Here is a 19,234-nt window from a genome sequence, read left to right on the forward strand (position 1 = left end):
TAGGTCTCAATTCATACCTGCTGTTTACTTGTACAATAAATTGCCTCTCTTTTATTCCAAGATGGGTATTTTAAAAATCATTTCTTTCTTGTCAGTTATACCTCAGTAAATCTGAGGGAAAAATCATTTCTTTCTTTTTCTTCTGCTATTTCCTAACTTTTTCTTCTCTCTTTCACTTTTTCCTATTTTTTGTCTTTTCTTCTTCCGCTCTTATTTTTCAGTATTGGTCCTACTGCAAATAGGTTGTGGCATTATAAGTTTAGAGTAGGATCTGGGGGAGTGGATGTGATCAAATATTCCATATGGCCTATAGAGGGCTACATTGTTCTTTTTGGATGTTATTTTTTTAAAAATCAAAATCATTCATAGCTAGTTGAACAAGTTGTGACTCTATCAAATACTCATTAGTTGATGCTTATGTAAATAGAAGTAAGAGCTGACCAATGCCATGGATAGATCCCAGCTGAATTTTTTTTTTTTTTTTTGCGGTACGCAGGCCTCTCACTGTTGTGGCCTCTCCCGTTGTGGACAGAGCACAGGCTCCGGACGCGCAGGCTCAGCGGCCATGGCTCACGGGCCTAGCTGCTCTGCGGCATGTGGGATCTTCCCGGACCAGGGCATGAACCCGTGTCCCCTGCATCGGCAGGCGGACTCTCAACCACTGCGCCACCAGGGAAGCCCCCAGCTGATTTTTTAAGATCAATAAAAACAATTGACATCTTTTTTTAGGAAATCACTTGGTTCTTCCAATTTTATTCATTAAATAATATTTATTGACCTTCTACTATGTGTCAGACACCATACAAGGCAATAGAGGTACAAGTGTAAGAAGGAAATGGTTCCTGCCCCCTTATAGACAAGAGTTAACCACAACTGGAAAGTTGGGACATTATTTTTATAAAACTTCATAGAGGACCAGCATTGCTCTTCAGATAATACCATTATTCCTATCAAATATAGTCCTATATTAAAAAGTAGAAAAGTGCAATTTGAAGTTCAACAAGTTGTTTTCACATTATTAATTGCCATGTGTTACATGATAAAATGATAATATTGTGGAGATTTTCAGTAACAATTTTATTGTCAAACAAAGCCAGAGACTATTCATAAAAATAATTTAGGGAGGTGATAAGAGCATGTTGGTTCAAAGCATGGTTTGGAAGTGAGCCTCCAGTCTGCCACTTACAAGTTTTTTGGCACTAAACAAATTATTTTAAACCTCACATAAACCTCACCTTTTTTCATCTGTGTAATGAAAATAATAATAGCTGCCTCTATAGGATTGTTGTGAGGGTTAAATTAGAAAAATATGTAAAAATGCTTAACATAGTACCTAGCACAGAATAAGCTGTATATATTAGCTGTTCCTATGTTCTGTATTTTTGAAAATCTGGATTTGCTTTCCTCTTGGAGAGTCTGTTAGTGGGAATTTGAAAAGGAACATTCTATATGTATTATGCATGTTTTCCTTGTTGGAGATACCGCACACTAGAATTTCCTCAAAACTCAAGATGAACATTTGTTTAAAAGTACTGTCAATTAGGATGAGTTTTTAAAATTTGTTTTCTTTTGAATTCAAAGTTTTATGTAATAATATCTAATCCTCCATAACTTCTTGCTTGTTCTCTGGCAATCTCAACTTTGAGTAATAGTTATTGTAGGTCCATTGGTAAATATTTGTGTTTTGGATTTAAAGACAATTCTGTCAGTAATCTTTCTGAAGCTAAATTGAAACTTGAGTAGCTTATGGGGCTTGTCTTCCATATGATATCCAAATTCTCCCCCACATAGTGAGTCACCTGGTGTCATTAGAAGGTAGAAGTTTTAAGGTAATAGGGTACCAAGTTTTAGATGAATATTTCTTTTGTAGTCAGACTGCTCAAAAAGTTGTCTGTAGAAACTGCCTCCAGTCTCTCTCCTCTACTTCTCTTCTGTTCAGTAGAGTTTTTGCCTCACTGCTTCATTCAAACTTCTCTTATCAAGATCACCAGTGACTTGGTAATAATTACAAGAGTCAGTTCTGAGCCTTGATCTTACCCTGACCTATCAGTGTCATTCCCCATAATTGACAACACCTCTTCTTTGATACATTTTCTTTAGTTGGTTTACAGGGCATTCACCCTTCCTTCCAACAGGTTTCTTCCCACTGCACTGCTTATTTCTTCTAAATCCTTGCTCCTTTTTTCTTCTTTCCCTATATTCAATCCCCTGGTACTGTCACCCAGTCCTGTTCTAATCATCATCTCCATGCCACAATCTGCAAGTTTATATTTCCAGTTCAGGTCTGTCTCTTAAACTTAAGACTGGTATATCCAGTAGCCTCCTAAACATCTTCATTTGGTCGTCTAATAGATATCGCAAATCCAGCCTGTTCAAAACGAAATTCATCTTTCCCCCAAACATCTTCATCTACAGTTTTTAGTTACATCAACTCTATCCTTTTAGTTGCTCAGATCAAAAAACTGGGAGTCATCCTTGTCTCTGGTCTTCTTTTACATTCATATCCAGCTCATCAGGAAATCTCGTTGGCTCTACCTTCAGAATATATTCAGAATTCCTTCACTTCTCAGCACATCTTCTGCTGTCATCCTGGTTAGAGGTATCATCATTTATTGACTGAATTATTGCAATAGCCACCTAGTCTCTCTGCTTCTTTACTTGCCCCTCATTTTAATCTCAACAGAGTGATTCTTTAAAGAGATTTTTTTTTTTTTGATGTGGACCATTTTTAAAGTCTTTACAGAATTTGTTACATTACTGCTTCTGTTTTATGTTTTGGTTTTTCGGCCCCGACTCATGTGGCATCTTAGCTCCCTGACCAGGGATCGAACCCGTACCCCCTGCATTGGAAGGCGAAGTCTCAACTGCTGGACCACCAGGGAAGTCCCAACAGAGTGATTCTTTAAATTGTCAGTCAAATCATATCACTCCTCTGTTCAAAACCCTCCACTGACTTACCATGTCACTCAGAATAAAAGCAAGTATCTTTATAAGGCCTACAAGGCCCTTGTAAACTGGCAACCCTGTACTTCTTTGACCTCACCTCCCCCTCATTCACACTGTTCTAACCACACTGGCCCCCCTGCTGTTCTTCAGTCACACCAAGAATATTCTTGCTTTAAGGACTTTGTTCTTACTGCCTGGGATATCCCAGAACTGCATGGCTAATTCCCTCATCTCATTTAAGTTTTTGCTTAAATATCAATGAGGTCTACTCTGTCCCCCCTATGTAAAATTGTAGTTCATATCCAACACTACCAATTCCCATTACCATGCTCTACTTTTTCTTTTTTCAAAAGCATTTATTACTGATAAGATACATCATTTACTTATTTGTTATGTTTGTTGTTTATTGTCTCTCTACCCTAGAGAGACACTAGAATGCAAGTTTTACAGGGGTAGCAATCTCTATTTTGTTTAAATAGCCCAAGGACCTAGAATGGTGCCTCAGTATGGCAGTAGCTCAGTAAATATTTGTTGAATGTGTAATGGCAAGAGTTGAGAAGAATGTTTAGTTTAACCCTCAGTATACCATCAGGTTCATTAGACCCCATTTTAGTTTGTTTCTCTTGTGAGCATTTCTAACTATTTCTAAGAATTTATATGTCATGACTTTTATTCGTTCTTAGAGTTCTTCCAAAGAACAGAGAGAAGATTTACTTTTCGTAATAGAATAAAACTCATTCTATCTCAGAATTACTAAGTGGGCCCATTGGTTCCTTTTATAAATCTAAGATACGTCATGGGATCCTAGTGATCTTATTTTTGCCATATCTTAAAACATTTTACTATTTCATCATCCTAAGAATAATTTTATCATTACTCATCAATTATTCCAACTATGTTAAAAAAGAGTAAAACTAATTAAAAAAACTAATTTAAAAAAACAACAGAAGAATGAGGGAATTGCCTAGAATGATGATGTAATAGTGAAATAAATCTTCACTGTTTCATCATCCTTCAGTTTCCTTTTTTTTTTTTTTTTTTTTGTGGTACGCGGGCCTCTCACTGTTGTGGCCTCTCCAGTTGCAGAGCACAGGCTCCAGACGCGCAGGCTTAGCGGCCATGGCTCACGGGCCCAGCCGCTCCGCTGCATGTGGGATCTTCCTGGACCGGCACACGAACTCGTGTCCCCTGCATCGGCAGGTGGACTCTCAACCACTGCACCACCAGGGAAGCCCAGTTTCCTTATTTTGATGCCCAAAGTATTGCATTATCTTTCATGAATGTATAAAAGAAGTCTGGAGGCACCATCTTTTTAAGCTTTCATTGAACACAGTTGAAAATTCAGAATTTTACATTTTCTGCCCAAATTGGCAAATAGAAGAAAATTAACAGAGGAAGACATTTCACAGTTATTAGATGAATCAGAACATGAATGCAAAGAGACAAGTTGTAGTACCCAGCCTTTAATGATGTGATGAACTTGGCCTTTTAAGTGAAGTCTCAGACTATAATTTTTTAGAGGATATCACAGATGAATTTTCTCAGTCTTAAGAACTGGTGAATGAACAATGTATTTCTAAGTACAGAAAGGAAATAAGGTATTCTCATCTAGTCAGTCAAACAACAGGAAGTTCTTTGCCACACAATATTTTATGACAAGAATCTGTACCATCCTGCTTTGATAAAAGGATGTGTTGGCTGTATTATTTCATATTTTATGATATTTGTGTACCACAGTTCACTTGATACGGTTTGTTTCAAGTGGACAGGTGCTGAAGGCAGATGTGTATGCAGAGGTACTAGAAGGAAATAGATCATATGGAAGTGAAAAAAATTGAATGGATTGGTCATTCTAATTGGTGGTTATAAATCTAAAAGTAAAAACGTTTTGTAATTATGGAGCAAAAAAGAGATATATTTGAAATCTGGTATTAATATTTACAAAATGGATGTGTTCCAAGTTCATACATAACAATTGATGAGCAGTTAGTTGTATTCTAGGATGTTATCCATTTCAGGTATATTTAACTTCAAGATAAGAATATATAAAATAAAAATAGGGGTTTGCCATGTTTAAATTCTTATTTAGATTTCTAATAAAGTGGTTTTTCATTATCACTTCCTCTTTAAATTATTTGTAAAATGACTTACATTATTAAAGGGTCTGTTAGACCCAGGTGATGAATGGTGATGACTGTTTTTCCCAGTATAATGCAGCAGGCGCTGCTCTAATGCTGGAGATCTGAAGATAACTAAACATTGGCCTTGTAGAGAGATGAGGTGCTAGTGGCTGGCATGGTAGTAAGTAGACTTTTCAGAGCAGGTAAATGAAACAAGTAGGCTAGTATTAAATACAGGAAAATTAAAGAATTGTATCAGAGGAGAAACAGTGTACTACTACACAGCCATAAATTGAATATTAACCTGGGAAGAAGGATGGAGAGAAAAGAAAGTCAGATAGATTGTTACAAGAAAACTGAATCCCCTTTTACTTTATTAGGAATTTAGATATTAATGCATAAAATAGATAAATCCATAAATATCAGGATGAACATTATTTAGAAGTATGCAGATAAATACCAAAAGAAATAGAATTGAAACTGCTTGCCTCTGGGGAGTGGGAGCTGGAGTAGGGAGGAGAAAATTGCTGTTTTTACACTTTTTAAAGTATTATTGGAGTTTTAAATACCATGTGCATGTATTACTTTGATAAAAATTAGCAATAAAATAGGAAATTATGAATTTAAAGAGAAAACTTATCTGGTATGTAGCAATTGAAGTTGAAGGCACGGGGACAGTGCAGAAATCCTAGATCTGAGGTGGTGAACAAATGGTGATGACTGGAAGGAAACCAACATATTGGCTTGGAAAGACATTTTAAAGAAATATACTGTGGATTTAAGACCTGGCCTGATTGGATAATGGGGTGAAATATTGGCTTAAGATGAAAACGAACCTATATTTTGAGTCATTAATAACAGCAGGGAAGAAAGAGCCAGTTTCAAGTGGGGTTGTAAAGATGAGTTGTGCTTCGGATATGTTATGTTTGCAATGACTGTAATATAAATGTTTGTGATACATCCTGTAAACAGTTATAAATGTAAGCCGGGACATATTTGGTCTTAAGGCCTGGAGAGAGATTTGAAGAAAATATGAGCCCCAAAATAATAAAAACGAATTGTTTTGGAGTGACTTATTTCACCAAGGAGAGAGTGAAGAGAGAACCAGACATTGAAGACCATACATGTGCTCACACACAAAGTTAATGATAAGTAAAGAAAAAGAAAAAGGATTTGGGAAGGAGACAAAGAAGTGTTGAATAGAAGGATGGCTGAAAGAATATAGCTTACAGATTGGTATTAAATTTTTACCAGCAGGTAGATACCAAATTTATATAGCCTTTAAATCTTCTCTAGAAACCTATAATATCTTTTAAAAAGTAGCCTCTTCATTAAATCTGGATGTGTTTTATATGTGCTTATCATTTTACAGATGTTTCAAGTGTCCACATTGTATATTTTGGACAGGAAAGGGTGAAAGTGGGGAGTAGGAATCATAGTAGATATCTTTAAAAGAAGAAAAAACAACTCCCATAATCCCACCATATTTACTGTTTCTGTTGATACTTTTTCCTTTTCTGTTCTTGTTATTTAGTGTAATTTGAGGAGTCTTTTATTTCTAAACAAGTATTTCTTAAGCAGGTGGTTTATTGACTAAATCCTTGGGGTGTAGGGAATGGGGGATGAGAGGGAACTCTGTGTGTGTGTGTGTGTGTGTGTGTGTGTGTGTCTTTGGGGATACACAAAAGCCTTTATATGACTGATAAACTTTGCAAGAGCTCTGTATAACCCTGTGCTAAGCACCTGTATTTATTTCCTCTTTCTTCTTCCTCCTCTATCTCTAAAAAAAGAAAAGATAAATCCCCATTTATCATTTACACACATTTAAAAATATAAAATTTCTGGTAAATTTAATATGATTTAAAATAAGATGAACAATTTGATGCCTGACTTGCAAATTCTACTAAAATTGTTTTATTTAAACTATTGCCAGTTACACAATGCAAAAATTTAATGACGAAATGGTTTTGTGACCAGTGTTAAATGGAAAAGTATAAATAAGAGAAAACCAAGACAGAAATAAAGAGCAGTTTGAGAAGAATACATGTGAATAAAGTGGCTCAGCCCTCAGGGGATTTGCATGTGGCATTGTGTGTATTTCAAAAGTTTCCGTTGAAATAACAGATGCTACTGATGAAGTTGGGAATAGTAACTTCATTTGTGGCTGGTTCAGTTGCTTATTAAAAGTGAGAAGATCCCAGGGGGAAATCTGGTATAGTGGAGTTAGGCTCAGGAAAGGACATAACAAATATCTTGCAGCTTCATCTTTGTGATCTTTAATCCATAAACCCTGGCTAGGTACAGGCAGGATTATCTATAAATGTCCAATTATCTTAGATTACATGTGAATCCTGTGTCTGCCAAGTAATTTTATTCGATAACAGTGATTTTTTAAAGTTCTTTTTTAGTTTCTAGAGTTGCTTACTACAGAAATTCCAAGTTTTTTCCTTAGCCATTGAGAATTATCAATTGAACTTTTATATATACAATGACAATCTATAAAATTATCTATTGGCTAATGTACCCCAGTTCAGAACAGTGTTTACTTGTGTGAGCATACATGTAAACATGTTACGTATGCTTCCTTTTCTTTCCTTTTTCTTTTAAATTTTTTCCATTCACAGTATGCAAGATATGCTGATAACTGGATAGTTAGCTAGAACTTACAATTTTGTGATGGAAATAAAATATTTATTAATATAGGTCTTAATACAAAGTTTAGAAATTCTCAATAGCCTAAGAGATACAAATAAGCTGCTTTAGACTATGAGTGAGAGAGAAAATAATTCTACAGAATGAATTCAAAAGAGGAAATGTTATTTAAGTAATTCATTCAGTAAACATGAGTACGTATGACAACTAAGGAATCATGCTTTGGTGTGTGGATGATACAAAGATAGAAATGACAAGGTTAAAGTCCAAGATGTTACAAAGTTGAGGGTGATCATCTCTGCTTTTGAGGTGTTATCAGGGATGACTTCAGTGGATGAGGTGACACATGATTTGAGACTTGAAGACCAAGTCCTAGTTCCAAGTGGTTGAAATTGGGGTTGGCTTGTGTTCCAGGGAATACATGCATAAGCATAGTTGCAGAGAACAAGAGGACACATTGGGAAAAGTATTAGGCATAGCTGGAGCATTGGCATCAGGAAGGTGAAGCCAGAGAAATAGGTAAGGGCCAAATCTTGGAAGGCACTGTGTGACATACAGAGGAGTTTTACATTGATTCTGCAGGCATTGAGGGATCATTCAGGGCAAAATGTTTTCACATTTCTGTTTTAGAAACATTATTTCATTCACAATATATACAAATATCAAATCGTTATGTTATACACCTGAAACTAATATATGTCAGCTATACCTTAAAAAAAAAAAAAATCCCTAAATAAAAAAGAAAGAAACATTATTCCAGTAACAGAGGAAGGCAAAAATGGGTTGTGGTACTAGAGATAGTTAGAAATTATTTTAATAATCTAGGTGAGAAGTTAAGTGTCTCTGGGTCAGCCTAATGGCATTGAGGTTATTATGAATAGATTTGGTGAGCAATTGTATGAAAGGTGAAAGCGAAGAGTTGAGGTTTTGATTTGGAAAATAAACTGTGGTACAAGCTATTGAGATAGAATATACAAGGAGGAGAAGTAGGGTTTGTTTTTAAGAGAGAAACGCAAGGAATGGGGAGAAGGTAAAGAATTTATTCTTAGTAATTATGAGTTTGAGTTACTTATAAGATATCTAATCCCAATATCCCATAGATCAGGAGCTCAAGAAAAGATTGGGCCTGGAAATACAGGTTTGGTGGTTCTCTCAATGGCCACGTATGACAACCTGGGACAAAGAATGTAGAATGAGAATGAGGACAAAGAATGGAATATACCAAGTGGCCACTGAAGGAAGAAGAAACTGTAAAGGGGAACAAGAACTAGGAAAGTAGCTTGTTTTATCAGCCAAGAAATTGTTGACTGCTCACAGAGGTCAAATGAGAAATGTACTGAATATTACCCATATACTCATTAAATATGAAGAGCAGAGCCTTACAGAATATTCAGAATTTATAATCATGGGACTTCACTGACAGTCCGGTGGTTAGGACTCTGTGCTCTCACAGCCAGGGGCCCCGGCTCGATCCCTGGTTGGGTAACTAAGATCCCACAAGCCTCGTGTGTGGCCGAAAAAAAAGTGTTGCCGCTGGCTTCGAAGGTAAAGGCAGCTTCTAGAAGCTGGGAAAGGCCAGGAAATGGATCTTCCCCAGCCTTTGGAGGGAAAGCAGCCCTGCAGGGAAAAAAAAAATTATAATCATGGAAATTGGACTGAGTTGGGTAGAAAATTGGGCAAAGAGGGTTATGGTGTTGACGATCAAGGGAATAAAATGACCAAAAGTATAGAAAAGGGAAAGCGCTAGAAGTGTTAAATTACAAACAGTAGGACCTTTTAGTTTAAAATGTTAGGTATGTAAAAAGGGAGTGTGGGCAATAAATTTAGAAATGTAATATGTCTGATTTGTCTCTTTGCTATAACTGCCAAATTATTTAACCTCAATTGATCTTTATGTTTTGTGGGGTCTTTGTTTTTTGTTTGTTGTTGTTTTCTTGGCTTTTTTTTAAGACCATACCATGCGTCATGTGGGATCTTAGTTCCCTGACCAGGGATTGAACCCACGCCCCCTGCAGTGGAAGCATGGAGTCTTAACCACTGGACCACCAGGGAAGTCCCTCAGTGTTTTTTAATGTAGTGAAAGAATGCCATGTCATATGAGCCAGAGTTTTGGCTGTATACTGCAAGTGAGAGAAAAGGTATTGAGAATGCCCCAAATCTAGGTTCCTGAGGGATTGCAGGTATCTACCAACCATTGTCTCTTTTTTCCCAATCCGCATCTGTGAGCCTGTCTATAGACTCACCAATTATTTGGAGAGAAAACAGTTGCTAGAGAACTGACATACTTAATATTGTATGAAGACTGTTTTGGTGACACAGTCATCCTAAGTTAATTAATTGATCATTGGTAGAATTCAGTATTTCTTGTTAAGTAACCCATATCCCAAATAATAGAGGACTTTCAATCTTTTTAAAAACTTGATGTTAATTAAATCATCTTATTCTTTAAAATTTTTTTAAATTTTATTTATTTTTGGCTGCGTTGGGTCTTCGTTGCTGCGCATGGGCTTTCTCTAGTTGCGTCGAATGGGGGCTACTCTTCATTGCGGTGTGTGGGCTTCTCATTGCAGTGGCTTCTCTTATTGTGGAGCACAGGCTCTAGGCCTGCAGGCTTCAGTAGTTGTGGCACGCAGGCTCAGTAGCCGTGGCGCGCAGGCTCAGTAGTTGTGGCACACGGGCTTAGTTGCTCTGCGGCATGTAGGATCTTCCTGGACCGGGGATCTAATCCGTGTCCCCTGCATTGGCAGGTGGATTCTCGACCACTGTGCCACCAGGGAAGTCCCATCCTATTTTTTAAAAATGAGATTATCATGGTTATTTACTTAACACAGTAATACTTTTTAGATTCTTTAGCCCCAAGATAGTACATACTACTCTACTATATGATAAGTTCCTTGAGGGCAAGCACCATGTCTTAGTCATCTTTCTCCCTCCTACACTGTCTTTTACATGAGAGATTTTCAGTGAATATTTGTTGAAAATTAACTCAACGCTACATTAAATGAAAACATTTTATACTTTGAGGAAAATTACATTTACGTTCTTAAATAATTAGTAGTGGCAAAATAACTTTTTGTATCTACTTTGCTGAATATTAAATTCAAGTCCATTGTATGCGGAGGAAATCATAAATATATACCTTTTCACTGAATTGTAATGAGACTTAAAATTTTAGATGTTAGAAATTAGGATATCTAGAAAATGTAAGGCACCTATGGCTTCCGTGTAAGAAGGGGCTATAGTGTATTAGGCTCAGGAAAAGATTCTTCTTAGTACCTGGCTCCTGTACTGAAAATGACCAACTAGATATGCTGAAGTGAAATCTTCTATAATCTTTGGTGATCTTAGGAAAAACATTTCACTAACTCCTACTTCCTGTCAAATTATCCCAAAAGGTAGAGAGAACCAGCTCTATAATTGTGCCTGCTTCCTCAGCAAAGAAACGATCTTCACCAATTCCCACCCACCAGAATTTAGGCAGACTAAGTATAATTGAAGCAGAGCATGAACTGGCTTTACTCCTCAGAAATCTAGCCCAAACTCTTCCTTAGATCCTTTGAAAACTGAATGCAGTCTTATGGGTACATAGCTACATTAGCACTATATTTCACAAAAGCAACAATTGCAATTTTTTGTAGAAAGCACACACATTTTAAAAATGAACATTTGTGTAACCATACAAGATTGTTCTGAAGATGAAATATGTATTTAAAACAATTTATAGACTGTGAGTCACCATCACCATATAAATTTGGAAGATGTTTATCTTTATGCATGAGAGAAAGAGAAGGAAGGAGGGAAAGGAGGAACGGAGAAATAAAGATAGCAGAATAGTTCCAGAAATAGGAGAAAATATGTAAAATGTGTAAGGTTATGAGTTCACTTTCCTTTGGGGTTTGCTTTTTTGTCTTGAAGTTATTTCAAAAGACAGGAAATATTCTGTTTGTTGCATAGTATTAACAAAAGCACCCTGTAATACTGTTTTACTGTCTCTGCTTTCAAGAGTACTACTCTGGCAGAAAGAAGACTGATGTACTATTCCTTGGAAAGCTCCACACAGTAGGAAGTCAAGACTTTTAAAGTTAAACTAAAAGAGGAAAGACATGGAAAATTTCTTAGTTGTAAGAATAGATGTAATATTAATTAGTAAAATTTCTTAGTTGGAAGAATAGATTTAATATTAATTAGTAAGTCCTCATATGTGTTTCAGGTAAAAAGCTTCTTGTAAGTAATAATATTTTAATTCTCAGTATTCTTTATATATAAAAAGGTAAAATTCTTAGTAAAGGAATTATCACACCCTTTGTTCCAGTCAACCTGTATTGTTTGCTGTATCCTTTTACCTCTTTCATTATGTTGCTTGTGCCTTTCCTTTTTACTCATGTCCTTCATCACCTGTTAAAATCCTATTCAAGATGTTTGCTTCCAGCCATATTGTGTTAACTTATACCAGACTTGCCCTCTTGACCAGAGATGATGAAATTAGCAGACAAGGACTTTAAAACAGACATTATAAATATACAGAGGTTTAAAGGGAAAGAGGCATATAATAAGAAGGGAAATGGAAGATATAAAAAAGAACCAAAGGGAACTTATAGAGCTGAAATATACAATATTTGAAATGAAAAATTTTAGTGGATTGACTTAACTACAGATCAATTAGCACATTTTCAGACATTGAACAACAGGCAGTACTGGACTATGATTCATGAGAATATGGAAACGAATGAGGTGCACCCTGCAATCAACCTGCATCATGGTGCTAAGAAAGGGAACCCAGGCACAACATGTCCATCTCACTAAGATGAGAAGACAGAGATCAGAGTTCAGAGAGGCTAAAGAAGCTGTAGTTTGTGAGGCAGAGTACTGGAGAGAGAGAGAGAGAGCTGAAATGGATATAACTCCAGAAATCTGCGTTGGGGTGTACCCATGAATACCAAGGATTCTGAGTTCTTCTCTGCCCATGGATAGGGCAGAACTCCGCTAGATGTGGACAAAAACCTACTGGAAGCCAAACAATTCCCAGAACTTACCCGAGTTCTTACTTGCCAGATTGGAGAGACTGTGTTAAACACCCTAGACATTCAGTAGTGACCCCAGAAGATACATCTTGGTAGTAGGGCTTAATTAACCCTAAGTAAAAGCTACTCTGGACCTACCCTAGCAAAGCTTTAAAAGTCTCAAAAGGGTCAGCTGATCTGGAGGTTACTTAACTGCTTGTCAAAACAGATTCTCACACTTTTTAAAGTAAGAAAAAATCAAGACACTCGACAGGGCCTTCCCTGGTGGCACAGTGGTTAAGAATCCGCCTGCCAATGCAGGGGACACAGGTTCGAGCCCTGGTCCAGGAAGATCCCACATGCCACGGAGCAACTAAGCCCATGCACCACAACTGCTGAGCCCACGTGCCTAGAGCCCATGTTCCACAACAAGAGAAGCCACCGCAATGAGAAGCCCTTGCACCGCAACTGGAAAAAGCCCGCACACAGCAACAAAGACCTAACACGGCCAAAAATAAATAAATAAATAAAATAAATTTTAAAAAAAGACACTCAACAGTGTACCTCAGTAGCAACCAAGGGGGGGGGAAATTACTAGGCATTCAAAAAAGCAGGAAAATGTCACTCATAACCAGGAGAAGAATCAGTCAAGTGATACAAACCTAGAAATGACAGAGAATATGAAATTAGCAGCAGGGACTTTAAAACAGCTGTTAAAAATGTACTCTGAAATTTAAAGGAAGGGAGAAATATAGTAAGAGAAATGAGAGGTATAAAAAAGAAGCAAATGGAACTTCTAGAGCTGAAATATATATCTGAGATTAAAAATTTACTGAATAGGGCTTCCCTTGTGGCGCAGTGGTTGAGAGTCCGCCTGCCGATGCTGGGGACACGGGTTCGTGCCCCGGTCTGGGAAGATCCCACATGCCGCGGAGCGGCTGGGCCCGTGAGCCATGGCCGCTGAGCCTGTGCATCCGGAGCCTGTGCTCTGCAGCGGGAGAGGCCGCAGCGGTGAGAGGCCCGCGTACCACAAAAAAAAAAAAAAAAAAAAAATTTACTGAATAGGCATAAGTACAAATTAGATTACTCAAAGGAAAAGAATAAGAGAGTATTATGGACAACTTTATGCCAATAATTTCAACAATTTAGAATAGACAAATTCCTTGAAAGTCACAAATTATCAAAACTGGCCCAAGAAGAAATAGAAAATGTGAATAGCTCCATATCTACTAAAAAAATTGAATTACTCTTTTAAAACCTTCCTACAAGTAAAATTCTTGGTCCACAAACAAGGAAAACTCCAACCTAGATGACTTCACTGGTGAATTCTATCAGATATTTAAGGAAGAAATAATATCAGTCCTACACAAACTCTTCCCAACACTTCCGAACTCTTGTAGGACCAGTTTTACACCAATATCAAAACCAAGACAGACATTATAAAAAAAGTGTAAACCAATATCCTTCATGAACACAGATGTAAAAATTCTCAATAAAAGCAAGTTGAATTCTGCAGCATATTCTAAAGAATAATACATCCTAACCAAGTGGAGTTAATCACAGAATACAAGGTTTAACATTTGAAAATGAAATCACTGTAATTCACTGTATTAAGAGAAAGAGAGAGGAAAAACCATGGGCTATCTCAGTTGATAGAGAAAAGGCACTTGATAAAATTCAACACACATTCATATTAAAAACTCAGGAAACTAGGAATAGAAAGGAATTTGCTCAACCTGTTATGAAAAATCTACAGCAAACAGTATACTTAATTGTGAAAATCTGAATATGTTTTTTCCCTAAAATTGGGAACAAAGCAAAGATTATCTGCTGTCACCACTAATATTGAGTATCATAATGGAAGTCCTGCATACGGCAGTGAGGTAGGAAAAAGAAAGAAAAGGCATACAGATTGGAAAGGAGGCAATAATACTGGCTTTATTCACTGTACTCATCAGAGTAATGCCCATTAAAATCATAATGAATACTACTTCACACCCATTCTAAGGTTAAAATTTAAAAGACTGACAATTCCAAAATTGGTACAACCAGTATGGACGTTCCTTAAAAAAACTAGAAATAGAACTACCATGTGATCCAGCTATCCTACTCCTGGGCATATATCCAGAGAAAACCATAATTCGAAAGAACACATGCACCCCAGTGTTCATGGCAACACTGTTTACAATAGCCAAGACTTGGAAGCAACCTGAATGTCCATCAACAGATGAATTGATAAAGAAGATATGATATGTATATACAATGGAATATTACTCAGCCATAAAAAAGAATGAAATAATACCATTTGCAGTGACATGAATAGACCTAGAGATTATCATACAGAGTAAAGTAAGTCAGACAGAGAAGACAAATATCATATGGTGTCACTTATATGTGGAATCTAAAAAAATGGTACAAATGAACTTATTTACAAAACAGAAATAGAGTCACAGATATAGAAAACAAACTTATGGTTACCAAGAGGGAAAGGGTGGGGGAGGGATAAATTGGGAGATTGGGGTTTACATATACACACTACTATATATAAAATAGATAATAAGGACCTACTGTATAGCACAAGGAACTCTACTCAATACTCTGTAATGACCTATATGGGAAAAGAATCTAAAAAAGAGTGGCTATATATTTATGTATAACTGATTCACCTTGCTGTACAGCAGAAACTAACACAGTGTTGTAAATCAGCTATACACCAATAAAATTTTTTAAAATAAATAACTGAAATTCCAAGTATTGGTAAGATTATGAAGCTAGCTGGGACTCTCATACAATGCTGAAAAGAGTGCGAAATGATACAATCACTTTGGAAAAATTTGCCAGTTTCATATGAAGGTAAAGACATACTTACCATATCTAATAATTCTACTCCTAGCTATTTTCCCAAGGGAAATGAAAACTTATGTCAAGTAAGAAGAGAGTCTCACTAGAATGTTTATTGCTACTTTATTTATAATTGTGAAAAACTGGAAACAACCTAAATGTTCTTCAGGAGATAAACAGCTAAACAAATTGTTGTAGCCACACAGTGGAATACTGCTCAGCAGTAAGAAAGGAACAAACTACTACTACCTAACAACATAAACAATGACTTTCACAAATATTCAGAGTGAAAGAAGCCATATACAAAATGGTACATAATGTATGATTCTATTCATATGCAGCCCTAGAGCAGGTAAAATGAATCTGTCGTGAGTGAAAGCAAATCAGTGGTTGCCTCGGGTAGGGGATTGATTGCAAATATGCTCAAGGTGACGTTTTGGGATGATGGAAATGTTCTACATTTGATTTTTGTGGTGGTTACACAGGTGTGTACGTTTGTCAAAATGCATCATACTGTATTTTTTACGTGGGTATATTTTATAATATGTAAATTATACCTCAATACAGTTTTCTTTATGGCACAGCCTTCTGTGACTTATTTCCCCTTTCTCCCTAAATTCAGATATCTGCTCTTCCTCTGAATTTACCATAGCATCTTGTTTGGTTTTCTCCTACTCCTTTTCTTTTTATCTGTTTGTGTTTGCCTAAGTTATAAGCTCTTATCAGTTTTGTTTACCCTATAGCACCTTGCTTATTGTAACCTTTCAATACATGTTTGTTAAACTGAGCTAATTTAATGCAAAGAGAGTTATCAGTTATTGCTTTGATTACAGTTCTGAAGTCTGAAAAGAATCATAGTTCTGGATCTTAGCAAGACAAGGTTATAAAGCAGGTAAGAGTTGATATTAGGCATCTTTAGGGCAGTCCTAATTTTACACTTTAGGGCAATCCCATTTTATATTCTGTGGCATTGGCTGGTACACACATAGAAGATGGGTGCTCCTGGGCCCTGTGGGGAAGTTGTCTTTAAGTCAAGACACTCTGTTGGTTGCAAAGACCTGGACGATTTAGGTAATGTAGACTAAGTAACAATGTATTTGATTCCAGTAATGAATGAAAATTTGATAGAATCACAGAAACTTAGTGCTAGAAGATACCATGGATACCACTTTATCCAACCCATTACTAAACAGACCCAGAGAGGGTAAATAACCTGCCTGACGCCACACAGCAAATAAGAGATAGGGTTAAGTCTGGAACCCACATTTCTGACAAGTCCCTTACCAGAAATTGAGCAAAGTGGAGAATTGGCTGCCTGTGGAAGTTCTAATGAGTTGCTCTTAGACAAAGCTTCCATTAGGTTGGGATTTGGAGTTAAGGGGCAAACAAGATAGGTATAAGAGTCAGTTACTGCTAGGGTAGAACCAAAACTGAACCATGAGTAGGGCCAAGAGTTGACTTATATTTTCCTCGTGATGCCTTTACTTCATTTACCACCCAGAAGTCTGATTTCATTTGTAATTGAAGCCTATTTTGTGTACTTGCTGACAAATTTTCTACAGTAAGAATATACTGTAGCTTGTCGAGGAGGAGTGTACCTAGAATATTGTTGAATTCCATGGGTATGTTAAAACAATCTAAATGGAGCTGATCTCCCTTGTAAACCTTCCCTTCTTTCAATATTCTCTGTTCATGTGTAAATTTATTGGAGTTTGAGGGTGGTAACAGTTGCTATTTTGCATTTCCTTGGTTTGGGAGTTCATTTTTTAAGGACAATATTAAGTCAGTTTTATAATTAAAGTGATTTTAAGTGGTCATTTTGAGTTTTAATGATGAAGGACACTGAGGTACAAAAGGCAGCTTTGAAAGTTACAGCAAAGCATGCTCCTTAGATGAATCCTTTGAATGAAAGAATAATAGCGTGGATGGTGATGATGAAGGAATAGAAGCTGCTGCTATTTAATGTATTCTCCACTCTCAGTATATGGATGCAGCCTCCGAATTTTACAAAGGAAATAATCATCAGCACAGCATCTCTGCTCTCCTATGGATTGGTCTTTTTGTAAAGCAGCCTCTTGGTTTTCTTAGTAAAGGTATTTTATTTTAAAATGTATCTCTAGACACTTACTCCTGGTAGGCCTGGGAAAATGTAGATTACTTCATGTCTCTTCAAAATTCCTTTCAAAGAAGAGTCAAGCTCAATTTGTGTTTTTGAGATAGAGAAGAAGAGTAGATAGGAGGATGGAGGAAATCTTTGCTTTGGGGGAAGAAAAAATCTTTCAGTCCTTTGTTGACACCTTAGCTTCTGCATTAGTCATATGTCCCTTCCTCCTTGGCCATGGATGGACCAAGGGAATAGCAGCCATTTGCAAGTTTGTAAAGGGGCAGTGCTAAGAGAAGGAAACAGCTGATAAAGAAAAATGTAGGACTCCCACCCCCGTAGGTTTTTACAGTTATATTTTTAGATTGGTCACTGTCTTCTGGATATTTGGCCTTCTGTTTTTGCTCTTTTACTTCACTATTTTTGATGTTGTAAAATACAGTGCTAAATTCCTAGCTCTAATCATGAGATAGTATTCAGAGTCCACCTTATAAAAATGTTACAGTGAGAAGCTGGCGGACACAGTTAATACTGATATTGGAAGGAAAAACCTTTCTTCTACCTACTTGGGTCTGAATGGTGGGGGGCCTGCGAGTTAACTGACAAATAGAGAGAGTTACAGGAGAAAAGACCAAGGGTGGAAGCACTCAGTAATGAGTAACTCACTAAATAGCCAAAGGTAAAGGTTTGTATACTAACTTAACAAAAGGGAGGATTTAGGGCTTCAGAAGATAGAAGGATTTTTTGTTCATTTGTTTTGCGGTACTCGGGCCTCTCACTGTTGTGGCCTCTCCCGTTGCGGAGCACAGGCTCTGGACTCGCAGGCTTAGTGGCCATGGCTCACGGGCCCAGCTGCTCCGCGGCATGTGGGATCTTCCCAGACCGGGGCACGAACCCATGTCCCCTGCATCGGCAGGCAGACTCTCAACCACTGCGCCAACAGGGAAGCCCTGATAGAAGGTTTTGATGTGCTTGTTTACACAGTTTTGGGGGAATGTCCTGGTACCCAAGGTCAGTGACTTTCCTGACTAGAGACTTCTGGGTTGGGGAGAGGGGCTGTGGCAGCTGACTCACAAAGCAGGCTTTTAGTCAGATAAGGGAAGTTCAGATAAAATTTCTCTCTGCACCTGCTGTTGGGTTTTTGGTCCCTTCAGTGATTTATATATATATATATATTTGTTTATAGTTTGATGGTTTTCAAAGCATTTTCACGTATCTCACTTGATTTGCACAATATTTTTTAGGTATACAGGGAAAATACTATTATTCCCATTTCACAGGTAAGGAAACTGAGATTAAGAGAGGTTAAGTATTTGTTCAGAGCCACACAAATAATGACGGTGTCAAGATAAGATGTTAAGGGGTTCTCACTATACCTTTGGGGTTCAATTTCAATACTGACAGATTGAATAATTTATTGTCAATCAAGTGCTTTAAAGGTGTCAAGATTGAGTAACATTTTATTTGTTTTGTAGGAGAAGATGGTGTAAACTGGTTCATCAGTGACAAAGACGTTGAGGTAAAATCAAAACATTTTTGAAGTTATGAATAATAGAATAATAATTTTCTTTGAG

The 19,234-nt window shown here is 37.0% G+C and overlaps 1 protein-coding gene across 3 annotated transcripts in view; it reads left to right on the forward strand.

Annotated features, from left to right (window-relative positions):
- The window catches only part of ZCCHC7 (zinc finger CCHC-type containing 7), a 243,653-nt gene that overhangs the window by 166,328 nt on the left and 58,091 nt on the right, over nt 1–19,234 (forward strand). For all 3 annotated transcript variants that reach the window (XM_081236168.1, XM_081236167.1, XM_081236169.1), the window contains exon 3: nt 19,136–19,179. In XM_081236168.1, coding sequence (XP_081092294.1) covers nt 19,136–19,179 — 44 coding nt within the window. The remainder of the gene's footprint in view (nt 1–19,135; nt 19,180–19,234) is intronic.

The sequence above is a fragment of the Mesoplodon bidens genome (genome assembly GCF_964165515.1).
Source record: "Mesoplodon bidens genome assembly, chromosome: 6".
NCBI lineage: Eukaryota > Metazoa > Chordata > Mammalia > Artiodactyla > Ziphiidae > Mesoplodon > Mesoplodon bidens.